This window comes from Sus scrofa, chromosome X (genome assembly GCF_054392235.1).
Source record: "Sus scrofa isolate SSC_HxYL_T2T_F1_AM1 chromosome X, Sscrofa_HxYL_maternal_Yorkshire_Landrace_v2.0, whole genome shotgun sequence".
Lineage (NCBI taxonomy): Eukaryota > Metazoa > Chordata > Mammalia > Artiodactyla > Suidae > Sus > Sus scrofa.
Window position 1 is genome coordinate 99029019 of NC_139401.1, and position 13004 is coordinate 99042022.

The window sequence follows — 13004 nt, forward strand, 5'->3', positions numbered from 1 at the left end:
TGATTTACATCTCAGGCAGCCACCAAGACACCACTCCAGAGGGTAGAACACTATCAAACATTGCCCTCCACATCTCACGGCAACACTTGAAAGCATGATAAGACACTTTAAGGGCAAGGAACTGTCAGGGGACAGTAATACAGTATCTGATTTAGAGCATTGGAGCTGGTGAGTTCTTTGAGATCATCCAGCCCAAACCCCTCATTTTATTTATGGGTTAAACTGGGACCCTGAGAGGGGAAAGCACCAGTCCAATGGCATCCAGTTGGCAAAGCTCAGGCATGGCACCTACATCACTGGATACTAAAAGCGGTGCTCTTGATTCCACCGCTCTGTTTTTATCCCCTCCTCCATCCCCTTGGCTCTTCTCTAACAGAAGCCTCCCTCACCAGTATGGATAATATACTCCATAAATCCCATACTGTCCCAATATGATCAAAGACAGGATCAAGATGACCACCAACATCTGCTGGGCTCCGATTGCATCTTTTTTTTTTTTTTTTTTTTTTGTCTTTCTGCCTTTTCTTGAGCCGCTCCAGTGGCATATGGAGGCTCCCAGGCTAGGAGTCTAATCTGAGCTGTAGCCACCGGCCTACGCCAGAGCCACAGCAACACGGGATCCGAGCCGCGTCTGCAACCTACACCACAGCTCACGGCAACGCCGGATCGTTAACCCACTGAGCAAGGGCTGGGACCGAACCCGCAACCTCATGGTTCCTAGTCGGATTCGTGAACCACTGTGCCATGACGGGAACTCCCCGACTGCATCTTGAGTCAGTGCAGAGACCCTAACTTTTAACATTATCATCAATTATCCTTGACCTAAATAACTATATTTAAAACACAGAGGGAGCTTTGCTTTTTTTTTTTTTTTTTTTTTTTCTTACACCTCTCTCCCCTACTGTCACCCAGTGGCTACTTCCCTGCGAAAATGCTTTTCCTCTCCCCACTCCCGCCCCTCCGCCACCAAGGACAGAGGAACAAGGGAAACTCACGACCATCAACTTTGCATTGGGTTAAGGGCTTTCAGCAAAAGGTTTGGTACAGACGAGGATGAAAATCAGTGTCAAAAAGCAAGCCTGTGATTGTCTTTCACTCGCAATTATTCACGAATGTCCTCACCTTGGAGAGAGAACGAATTGCTGATAGTAAAACGCCCACATGTTGCCAAGTCCCTTGCCTTGCTAGGCACTGAGTAAGAAGCAATTCAAGATCAAAAACCCAGGAGTTTGGTAAAGCAGAATCCCAAAGCAAGCTATGGGAACCAGAGAGTGTGGGAAAGTGCTGAGACCCTTACAGCGAAAAGGATCTTAAAAAGATAAGAGAAATGATCGCCCTGGCTCTTCGCCTGCTTTTTTTTTTTTTTTTTTTTTTTTTTTTTTGTCTTTTTGCCTTTTCTTGGGCCGCTCCCGCGGCATATGGAGGTTCCCAGGCTAGGGGTCCAATCGGAGCTGTAGCCACTGACCTACGCCAGAGCCACAGCAACGCGGGATCCGAGCCGCGTCTGCAACCTACACCACAGCTCATGGCAACACCGGATCGTTAACCCACTGAGCAAGGGCAGGGATCGAACCCGCAACCTCATGGTTCCTAGTCGGATTCGTTAACCACTGCGCCACGACAGGAACTCCTCTTCGCCTGCTTTTTAGCAGAATGGATTCCTTCCTAGACAAGCGACTCTCATTTGCTTCGCAACAATCTAATTACTACTCCAGGAGAGCAGGGCTGGAACCACACCCAACAGAACGGGTTGGTTGGTCCGTCAGTCCTTCCTGAAGCCATCTGGAGGGCCTGCTACCCCTGCGGGTCTGAGGAACCCAGTCTGTGTATGCCCTTGAGGAGTTCATAAGACAGTGGCAAGCAGACAACTCAGGAGACTGCTGTGGTTCAGCATGAGAAGAAGGGTGGGAAGAGCGGGTGGCCTTCTCTCATTGAAAGCTTCTGAGGAGGTGACATCTGTGTTCCGTTTTAAAGGATGGATAAACAGAAGCAAGTCAGCAGAGAAGGGGTAGAGCGAGTGGAAGGAGAGTACGTGCAACGGGAGTAGCAGGTACAAAACATGGAACATATTACATAACATGGCAGGTTCTGCGAACTGTGAATAGTTCATTTTATGCGTATGGTTTTATTCTGTTTCGTTTTCTGAAGAGGGAGGCGCCTAGCGATGAGAGATATGGTTGGAGAGGGAGTCAAGGGCATGGCCATGCAGGATTTTGTGTGCCTGCTAGAGCTACAATTTTATTGTGTTGGCTCAACACTGTAAATCAACTAGACTTTAATTTAAAAAAAACCACTTTTTAAACGACTAAACAGAAAAGATTTTATTGTGAAATCTATGGGGACCCACTGAGGGATTTTAAGCAAGAGTTTCACAATCATTTCTATTGACATAAGATGAGAACAGCAGAGCGGCAAATGGGTGGGAAATCGTGAGACAGTCTGGAGGTTGGGAGACTGGTCTGGAGGCTATTATGGTAATTCAGGCAAGAAATTACACAGGCATGGCCCGGAGAAATAGGTATGGAGAGAAGGAGATGAATTTGAGCTGAATTTAGGAAAATGAATGGGTGGCATCTGATGATGAATTGGAGGTGATACTGGGGAAAGAAAGGAGGAGACAAGGATGACTCCAGGGTTTTTGGCTTGAGCCATGGCGTGCCTGCCTGGTCGTGCCATGTGTTGAGATGGGGAAGACTTAGGTAGGACTTAGGCACAAACACGTCCGGTGGGGGTTGCTGGTTGAATTCTGTGTGCATGTGTTTGTGGTGCCGATGAAAATCCAATGAGAGATATCCAGCAAGAAACTGACATCGCTGCCTTGAAGCTACGGAGAAAGATCCGAGCTACAGACAGCGATACAGCGATGCAGTATCTGTCATTGTGTGGATGGAGGCTGAAATTCCTGGAATATAGGAAACCACTCTGGGACAGAGCTACAGTGAGAAGAAAAGCAGGCTACGGACAGAACACTCAGGAATCCCAATCAGTATAGAAAAAGCCCCAGGAGAGAAGAGCGTGACGAAATCCAAGGGAACAGGGCGTTTCAGGAAAGGAGGTATCTCATACAGCAGAAAAGGCATAAAAGATACGAATGAAAAACGTCATTGTTTTTGCAACAGGCAGGTGAGTGGTGACCAGTCTTAGCAGTGAGGCTGGCCCGCAGGGGGCTGAGGCATGCGTGGGCAATGAAGGCAAGAGGCTTGAGTGCAGGCAGCTGGAGCAAGGCTGGGCCACCCAGAGAGGTCAAGCGCAATGAGAGCCCTGGAGGCGAAGGATGTTGGTGTGTGTGGTCGCGTGGCTAGTCAGGGGTGCAGGGGAGGACGCGCAGGGAGAAAAAGGAAAGATGTCCTGGGGAACTGCCTCATTCAGGAGAAAACAGAAAGGCCTCTTGGTAGCCATGGCATCAGTCAGCTGACCCAGGGAACGCCAGCTGTTTGCAGGAGGAGAGTGAATTGAAGAGCTGGTGGGGAAAGCCTCTGGGCTCTGGAATTCATGGGAAACACACTTTATGACGGAGAAGCAGCAGGATGCAGGCAGGAGACAAGGAATTAAGGAACCTGGGCCATTTTGTATGAAACCCAGGCTAGCCTCATCAACTCACTAGCTAGGACAGAGCTTCCCAAGCCAGAAAACAGGGGCAAATAGCCTTTACTTACGGGGGAATGCAAACATTCCCTGGGGTTTGGGATTATCTGCGATAATGCACCCTAAACTGGCCTGGGTAATTAGGAGCCCTCCATGCTGGATAGAAATGCTGTTAAAACAATGAAAACTCTGCAATGCTATTAAGGAATAGCAGGCTCAGAACAAAACAGTCCTGCTGGCTCCCAACCTAGACAAACACATGCTGGTGGAGTATAATACAGATGCAGCTTTCAAATCCAGTAGGGAAAAAGGGGAAAGGGATGGAAATGTCAACCTAAAAAGATTTGATCAATTCAATGGCAGAAAAAAAAATTACCAGGGAAGAGAATAATTCACAAGAATGGTTCTTGAAGATAATAACACCTACCCCCAAGAAAGAAAGCTAGACGTCAAACATTAAATCCAAATTTAAATGTCTGGGGTGAGGGGGAACCAGCTTTATTTAACGTTACTAGGGTTTTTTTATTGTTGTTGTCGTCTTTTTTTTTTTTTTTTTTTTGCCTTTTTTAGGGCTGCTCTCGCGGCATATAGAGGTTCCCAGGCTACGGGTCTAATCGGAGCTGTAGCAGCCGGCCTACGCCAGAGCCACAGCAACGCGGGATGCGAGCCACATCTGCAACCTACACCACAGCTCATGGCAACGCCGGATCCTTAACCCACTGAGCAAGGCCAGGGATTGAACCCGAAACCTCATGGTTCCCAGTCGACTTCGTTAACCACTGAGCCATGACGGGAACTCCATAACATTAGTAGGTATTTTTTCTCTCTTTCTTTCTTTCTCTCTTTCTTTCTCTCTCTCTTTCTTTCTTTCTTTCTTTCTTTCTTTCTTTCTTTCTTTCTTTTTTTTTCTTCTTAGGGCCATGCCCTTGGCATATGGAAGTTTCCCAGGCTAGGGGTGGAATCGGAGTTGTAGCCTCTGGCCTACACCACAGCCACTGCAACGTGGGATCTGAGCCACGTCTGTGACCTACACCACAGCTCACAGCAACACTGTATCCTTAACCCACAGAGGAGGGCCAGGGATCGAACCCACATCCTCAAAGATACTAGTCAGATTCATTTCTGCTAATCCACGAGGGGAACTCCCAGGGGTATTTCATTTTTAATTTTTCTAAATTAAAAAAAATAAAATTAAAGTATAGGGATTTCATTTTTTTTTTCTTTTTTGGCCTCCCCAAGGCATATGGCGTTCCCAGGCCAAGGATCAGATCTGAATCACAATTATGACCTAAGCCACAGCTGCTGCAACGCTGGATCCTTAACCCACTGTGTCAGGCCAGGGATCGAACCTGAGTCCCAGCGCTCCCAAGACGCCACCAATCCCATTACACCACAGTGGGAACTCCAGGTATTTCGTTTTTGAAAGTCGCCATTCTCCTAAAGTAGGTTAAATAAGGTCCCTGACAGGCTGGGGACCTTGGGCAAGTCACTTATCACTTGGTTGCATACAGATAATAATATAGACTCTGGGGAAAAAAAAGATGCTTTGGAAAGTACAAAGCAGTTGGCTCACGCTAGGCCTTTTTACCCGGCAGGGCAAACCTTCAAGAAATCAGTTTGGTTGGAGCAGAGTCGTGCAGGCGTGCTTGGTGTGGTGTAAATGTCTCAGTCAGTTCAAGAGGCCTTTGGCAAAGGAAAAATACACACTGACCAGCAAGCTATGTGCCTGACATCTCCCCAAGGCAGAAGGCAGGCCTGCCAAGGGCCGCGGCATATCTCAGGGGTGACCCAACGTTCCGTTCCCTTCCCAGCTCACGGAGCTTGAGAGGAACAGCTTGAAATCCAAATGGGGCCCTCTTCTCAGCTAAGGAAAACAGTCTCAAATCTTTCTGACATCTGCACAAAAGGGGTACTGAGGGGCTGCCCTGCAGGGTCAACAGTGCTGGGGCCAGTTTAAACAATCCTGCTTGGCCCTGGGAACGCAGGAGGGTAGTAAGGATGACCAGAACGGACCCGGCCCGTGTGGGCAGCTTTAAGCATCCGTGTTCACAGGATCTACGCCTCCAGATCTGCTTGGGAAATAGGACATCTCAGCTCTTGACTCATGAAATACAGCTTGGGCTGGCTCGCTAACCTTGACAAACATTCCCAGAAGCTTGAGGCTTCACAAATAAACTTTGAGGAACATATTTGACTGTGTGGACACCGAGTCTTTTAAGTATTGAAGAAAAAAAAAAAAAAACCTGTGCAGTGATATTCTATCTTCCTTCGTCCCACGCCTCGCCAACCACTGGTGTTTTCAAAGGAGAAGCCAGACGAGGGCTCCAGATGTTTGGAATCCAAACGAGAGCTCGTCACGGAGGAAATCTACTGCCGTCTATCTTCAAAGATCAAAATCTCAGCCAGGGGTGAAACAGTGAGGCCATCATAGACATGTCTGCCTGGTGTAGGACTGACCTTCTGTTCAGAATATATAAGAATTTTTAGGAGTTTCTGTTGTGGTGCAGCAGAAATGAATCCGACTAGGAACCATGAGGTTGCAGGTTCGATCCCTGGCCTTGCTCAGCGAGTGAAGGATCCGGCATTGCTGTGAGCTGTGGTGTAGGTCGCAGATTGTGGTTTGGATCCTGCATTGCTGTGGCTGTGGTGTAGGCTGGCAGCTGTAGCTCCAATTTGATCTTTAGCCTGGGAACTTCCATATGCCGTGGGTACGGCCCTAAAAAGCAAAATAAATAAATAAATAAATAAATAAAATAAAATTCTAGTTTTGAAGGCTCCCCAAGCCCCTACCAAACAGACCAGAGTGACTTCTTGGTTCCCTGGCTGCAGGGTCTGACCAGCTTCCTGCCCCCCGCCCCCCCAACAAATCAGGAAATGCCCTTTAGTGTCAAACTTCAAATCTCATCTGCTTCCACTTGGGCCATTTTTATCTGCTATTATCTTTGCAGGGTTAAAGGAAATCAAAAAGAATTATCCCTTAGGAAAGTGGGGAGAGGATATAGGTCCAGGAAATGCACAGGGGAAACAAACAAACGTACACTGAATATGTGAGAAGATGCTTAGACTTACACGTAGTCTGGGAATTGAGATGATTTGCATCCACTTTAGACAAAAATAGCAAGTGTTGGGAAGGATGATAAAACATGGGCAGTCTTGTCCAATGCCGATGCGAGTGTAAATTAGAGTCGATACTTTGTAGGGTAATTGAGCATCAGCTTTGAAAATTAAAAATGCCTATTACCCTTATGTTTGGTGATTCTGATGCTTAGTATCTATGCTAGAAATGAGTACAAGGAGGCCTGTTCATAGAATTCTACTGTAGCAGTTCCATTTTTATTTTTTAAATAGCAAAAATTTGGAAGCAACCTAAGTGTTCATCCAAAGGGGAATGGCCAGATGAAACCATGGGGTAGAGGAAAAAGACCTTAAGGATATATTATGTGACCAAACAAACCAAAAAGGCAAGGAATATTTACTTTTGATGATATTTTAGGAAAAAAAAACAGAAAATGCAACTATTTTTACACATATTTGTATATGTCTCTGATTACACACACAAAAAGACCAGAAAAACAGTAGTTGGACCAAGAGAATATCAAGGAAGACTTTTATTTGTCCCTGATGCTTGCTGTTGCTTAAGAACATACTCTGGAGTTTCCTTCATGACACAGCAGAAACGAATCCAACTAGGAACCATGAGGTTGGGGGTTCGATCCCTGGCCTCCTCACTGGTGAGCTGAGGTGAACTGTGGTGTAGGTTGCAGATTCGGCTCAGGTCTGGCATTGCTGTGGCTGTGGTGTAGGCCAGCAGCTGTAGCTCTGATTCAGCCCCTAGCCTGGGAACCTCCAGATGCTGCAGGTGTGGCCCTAAAAAGCAAAGCAAAACAAAACAAAACACAAAAACAAACAAACAAAAAAAAGCAAAAAAAATAAAAAACCCAAAAGAACATATTCATATATTTGTTGTGGAATTATTTTTTTCTAAAGTGTTTTCCAGTTGTAGATCAGAGGCAAGAACACGGGCCTTGGCGGCTACAGTAAACGTGAGTTTCCTTGGGAGGCAGCAGGGAATAAAGTAGGGGGGCGAGAAATCGAAGGACACAAGTAATAGCCTAAATCTGTCATCAATCTGTGGGGTGACCCGGGAAGTCACTTTCCTTCTCAGAGTCTGTTTCCTCTGTACCATCTGTGGATAAGAGGAGAAGCTCACGAAGATACCTTCCCTTTCTGACATTTGCTGATTCTCTAAGTCTATGCCTTTAATGTGTAATAGGTCTAGTCCCTTTTGATGAAGAGATGGCTTTTTGTACTTTGCCTTCAAATTCCAGCATAGTTTGACATTTCAATTTACTGCAAATGAATGATAATGAAAGAAAAGGGAGAGCGATCACTCTGTTCCATGTTTGGCTATGTTTTTGAGGGTTTCGTTGACCTATTTATGCTACCTTCCTTTGAAAATGTAAGTCCTTAGGCTTGTTTGAATGTGATGAGCATGCAAACACAAGGCTGGAAGTTGGAAGATCTGAATGCTACAGGGTGGCCATAAATTCTAAAAACCTAGATTGGATTTTATTTTTTTTTTACAGGTTGAGCCCCCTCCAATACTTTTGCTGAGTTATACTAAAGATGGAGGTTTATTCAGCACAAATCAAAAATACAAATCAGAGTTCCCATAGTGGCTCAGAGGAAATGAACTCGACTAGTATCCTTGAGGACTCGGGTCCAATCCCTGGCCTCACTCAGTGGGTCAGTGGGTTAAGGATCCGGCGTTGCCGTGAGCTATGGTGTAAGTTTCGTCTGCAACTCAGGATCCTGCATTGCTGTGGTGGTAGTGTAGGCTGGCAGCTGCAGCTCCAATTCCACCCCTAGCCTGGGAAGGTCCATATGGTTCAGGTGCAGCCCTAAAAATATACAAATCATCTTGGGCAACACATCACACACGCATATACGAGGACCGATGGAAATGCTCTGTCAAGGTGCTGTGTTCACTGCAATTTGCATAGCAATTTGAGCTGGGCAAGGCTATTAAAAGACGATACACTGAATAAATCAGTTCACGCTTTAAAATATATCCTATGCTTTCATATAATACCTATGATTCAATTCATTCTTCATGTATAGTCGCTTATATTTCTGAACTTTATGGTTACCCTGTAGCCTTGATGTTGCCTGCATTACATCCTTAGTCTGTAGATTACATGGGGCCACTAATTCCCAGCGTGGTAGGGGAGAACCAAGTGGATATACACGAGCCATGAAAGTTTACACACATCTACAAACATATAATCTGGTTCTGTACAACCTCATTGGCTTTTGGGAAAATGCTCCGGAGGAAACCTTAAGGAAACCTTGGCATTGAGTCAAAGATGGAAACCTCTTCCCAGTCCCTAAGAGACTTTGACCACTCTAGTTCTGCCTGTCATTAGTCAGCGAAGCGCCCTCCAGCTGGTCCTCATCACTCTGCTCATTCCCTGAGGTCCTACGAGTAACTTCTAAGCAGTTTAATTCTAAAGAAAACACACACACTTCAGATATCAGCTCCCATGACCGTTTGTCTGTCAACAATGAAAGAAGTAACTTACTCTGGCTCCTTTCTCAGGAGAGCACTTACAGCCCCCACTGCAGTCTTGGCCCCCACACGGCTTTCCATAGAGGTTCTTCTCTCCCTATTCAAAAAAGTAAAAGAAAAAAAGTGAGTGAACCATGTGAAGCAAGAAGCCATGTTGCCCAGGGAGTGTAACCTTTAGCCACACTCCTCTGAACCAAATAAATTAGAGTAGCCTGATCATCTTACTTGACGGTGTCATGAGTCACATGAAATAAAAAGTCATCTTAAGCTAGCACCCTTTTAGATCAGGTCCATACCCCAGTAAATAGCCAACTGGGTAGCTGGTTGGGGAACTGGGACTTATATACCCCCCTCATGGGTGGAAATTCCAGCCACAAAATATAAGAGAATTTCTTCCCATGGGGCTGGAAATCAACTCTGAGCATATCCCTGGGTCCCACTGGACTTATATATCTGCACTCATTGAGAAAGGAGCAGCTGTAGCAAAGAACGTAGGAGAGATTCAGGTGCCAGAAATATAATGATAGGAGTTTCCTGGTGGCCCAGTGGTTAGGAATCTGGCGTTGTTGCTGCTGTGACTTGGGTTACTGCTGTGGTGTGAGTTTGATCCCTGGCCCCAGAACTTCTGCATGCTATAAGCACATTGAAAGAAAGAAAGGAAGGAAGGAAGAAAGGAAGAGAGAAATGTAATGATAAATGAAAGCAGCCACCTTGGGCTCTGCTCTCAGAGCTGTTCTCTTAGGCTCCACTTTCAGCACACCATTCAAAATTTACAAAATTTCCAGTGACACCCCCTGTGCCTGGCTAGTCAACCCAAATTCCTCAGATGATACTGCACAGTATCCCCCAAACTTCCTTTTTTTTTCTTGTCTGCTTTATGATGATGATAATGATGATAATCACTAGCTGAATTTGTTTTCATTTACAAGCCATAATTAGCTTATTCTTTACATAAGGTATTTCTCTTTAACCAGGTTAATCATTTTTCTCAAAATGGCATCATCACCTCGGTTAGTAGTTTATGCACCTCTTGCACGACCGAGACACCTCATGAGCTGCGCTTGAACGTTTTTTTAAAAAATAGCATTTTTACACATTATTACGGAAATGCATCAGGCTTATAAACTAACACCACTGCTTTTGTCTCATTTAAGTTACTATAGTCTCCACCCTCCTTTCTGATGTCGACCCGGTCCATTAACCACACCTGTGGTGAGATTTCCATACAGACCCATTTCCGAACAAGCACGAGCGCAAACATCTCAGAAACAGGATTTTCAGGTATTTAAACTGTAAGCAGCACTGGCGACTCAGAAAATTTGTTAGCTGGAACCTGGAGAGCCCTGTCTGTTGTATGGAATGCTGTCTCAAGCTGATTTTTTTTTTTTGTCTTTTTGCCTTTTTGCCTTTTCTAGGGCCACACCCACGGCACATGGAGGTTCCCAGGCTAGGGGTCAAATCGGAGCTGTAGCCACCAGGCTACGCCAGAGCCACAGCAGCGTGGGATCCAAGCCACGTGTCAGTGACCTACAGCACAGCTCACAGCAACGCTGGATCCTTAACCCAGTGAGCAAGGCCAGGGATCGAACCCGCAACGACATGGTTCTTGGATTCGTTAACAACTGAGCCACGACGGGAACTCCTAGCTGAATTTTTTTTAATTTAATTTAATTTTTGTCTTTTTTAGAGCCACACCCGTGACATATGGAGGTTCCCAGGCTAGGGGTAAAACCGGAGATGTAGCCCGATGGCCACAGCCACAGCCACAGCTACACTAGCTGAATTTCTACAAGGCCTCTGCACAACCTGACATATGCTGACCCTCTCCAACCTCATCTGCTCACTCTCTCCCTGGCTCACTCAGCTTCAATCACATTGGAATTCATTCTATTCTCTAAAAACTTAAGCCTGATCCTGCCTCAGGGCCTTTGCCCTAGCTGTTACTTTGACCTGGAATGCTCTTCTCCAAGATTGTGTGTGTGTGTGTGTGTGTGTGTGTGTGTGTGTGTCTTTTTCTAGGGCCGCACCCGTGGCATATGGAGGTTCCCAGACTAGGGATCTAATCCGAGCTACAGCTGCCAGCCTATGCTACAGCCACAGCCGTGCCAGGTCCACAGCAACGCATGATCCAAGCCGTGTCTGCGACCCACACCACAGCTCAAGGCAATGACAGATCCCTAACTCACTGAGGGAGGCCAGGGATCGAACCCCAAACCTCATGGTTCCTAGTCGGATTTGTTAACCACTAAGCCACGAGGGGAACTCCCCGAGATGTTTTTGATGCTGGCCTCTTTTCGTCATCCAAGTCTCAGTTCAACCATGTATTCTCAGAGACGCCCTTCCTGACCCCTCAAACTAAAGGGGCCCCCAGTTACTTCCAATCATATCACGATGTTAACCTTTTCAGCATTAAACATTCTGTCTCCCCCCATTAGAATATAAGCTCCATCTAAGTAGGGACCTCATCTGTGTTGTCCAACATTGTACCCTCAATGTCTAAAACAGTGGATGACATGTAAAAAAAAAGTTCGATGACCTCACCAAGCTGGGATTTGAACACAGGTCTGAATAACCCCAAAGCCTTGACCTTAACCCTTATGCCTTAGTGTTTCCTAAGTCTTCTGTCTACCACAGCCTCAATGCAAAGACCCAAAAATGCCATTCTGACCCTATCCACCTTGGGGAAAAAAAAAAGCAAAACATAAATTCTAACTATTATCTGTAACAAGAATTTTATCTCTGGGATGGATTTAGTATCATCCAACTTTTTTTTGTTTAATGTTGGCTGTTTTTTTTTTTTTTTTCAAAAGAGTAAAGGCATATTTATGAGCCAGCCTCACACTTCATCATTCTTGACTCTTTGTTCTGTGAGCCTTTTCCTAATTCCCAGGGAGCACTTTGAATTTCTCCGACGGTCTCTTATCTCTTTAGACATTCCCACCACACTTTATCACCACAACACCTCGGTAATAAGGTAGTGATGGCAGAGCTATGACAAAATATTGCTATTTTGGATTCCAAACACCTTCCCGATATGAGATATTTTATCTCTTATATGCCTTTGACATGGTAAGTGCTATTGTACACTATCCAGTTTGCCCTCCGTTTTATGGTAAGTTTTCCTAAGGGTGAGATCAGGAGGTGGTGGGAGAGGTGGAAGCTGGGGGCTGGCATGGAATGAGAATAGGGAGACAGAGCAGCCCTGAATTTAATCCTCACTGATGCTGGGTCCTCTTTGTCTCATGTTGAGGACTATATCTCTTGGGATAATGGATACTTTCTCGTTGCTTCTCCATAGATTTCTGTATTTTCCGAGCAACCGTCCATGAACACGTATAATTAGTGAGAAGACAGAAACCAGTATGTCGCCAGATGATAAATTCATCGCCTTCCAGGCAGAGGACCCCACAGGCATTGCCAGCGTTGAAGTGGTATCTGTTTGGAGCTATGGCCTAATTCCAAACAATGCCTGTTAGGTGTCCCATAAAATGTGTCCATCATGGACTGGAAGTTTCCAGATCTCTAGTATGGAACGAGGAGGCTGGAGGCAAGGAGGCTGGATACGACAGGGGGGAAAAATCCCAATGACAAGAGCGGAACAAAAATGTAAGGAGCAGAAGCTAAGGTTTCTTGGGAACTTGGCAGGACAAGGAGGCAAAGACACCCAGCTAACAGACAGGAAGCCATCACTGTCCTCTGTCACTGAGGAAAGTAACCGGAGAAGCCCCACAGCCCACAAGGCAGTTTCCTGTAATGCTGGCCCTGGCAGTTCCCCCAGGAGTCTTCAATTACACGGAGGGGGAAGGGAGAAAAGGAGTGGCTTCCAGGGAACATGGCAAGACCAAGCACA

The 13004-nt window shown here is 45.9% G+C and overlaps 1 protein-coding gene across 6 annotated transcripts in view; it reads right to left on the reverse strand.

Annotated features, from left to right (window-relative positions):
- COL4A6 (collagen type IV alpha 6 chain) overlaps positions 1–13004 on the reverse strand; it is a 322865-nt gene that overhangs the window by 170360 nt on the left and 139501 nt on the right. For all 6 annotated transcript variants that reach the window (XM_085008128.1, XM_085008127.1, XM_085008126.1 and 3 more), the window contains one exon: positions 9168–9251. Coding sequence is in view for 2 of the 6 variants with exons in the window: in XM_085008125.1 (XP_084864251.1) it covers positions 9168–9251 (84 nt within the window). In the remaining 4 variants the exon portion in view is untranslated. The remainder of the gene's footprint in view (positions 1–9167; positions 9252–13004) is intronic.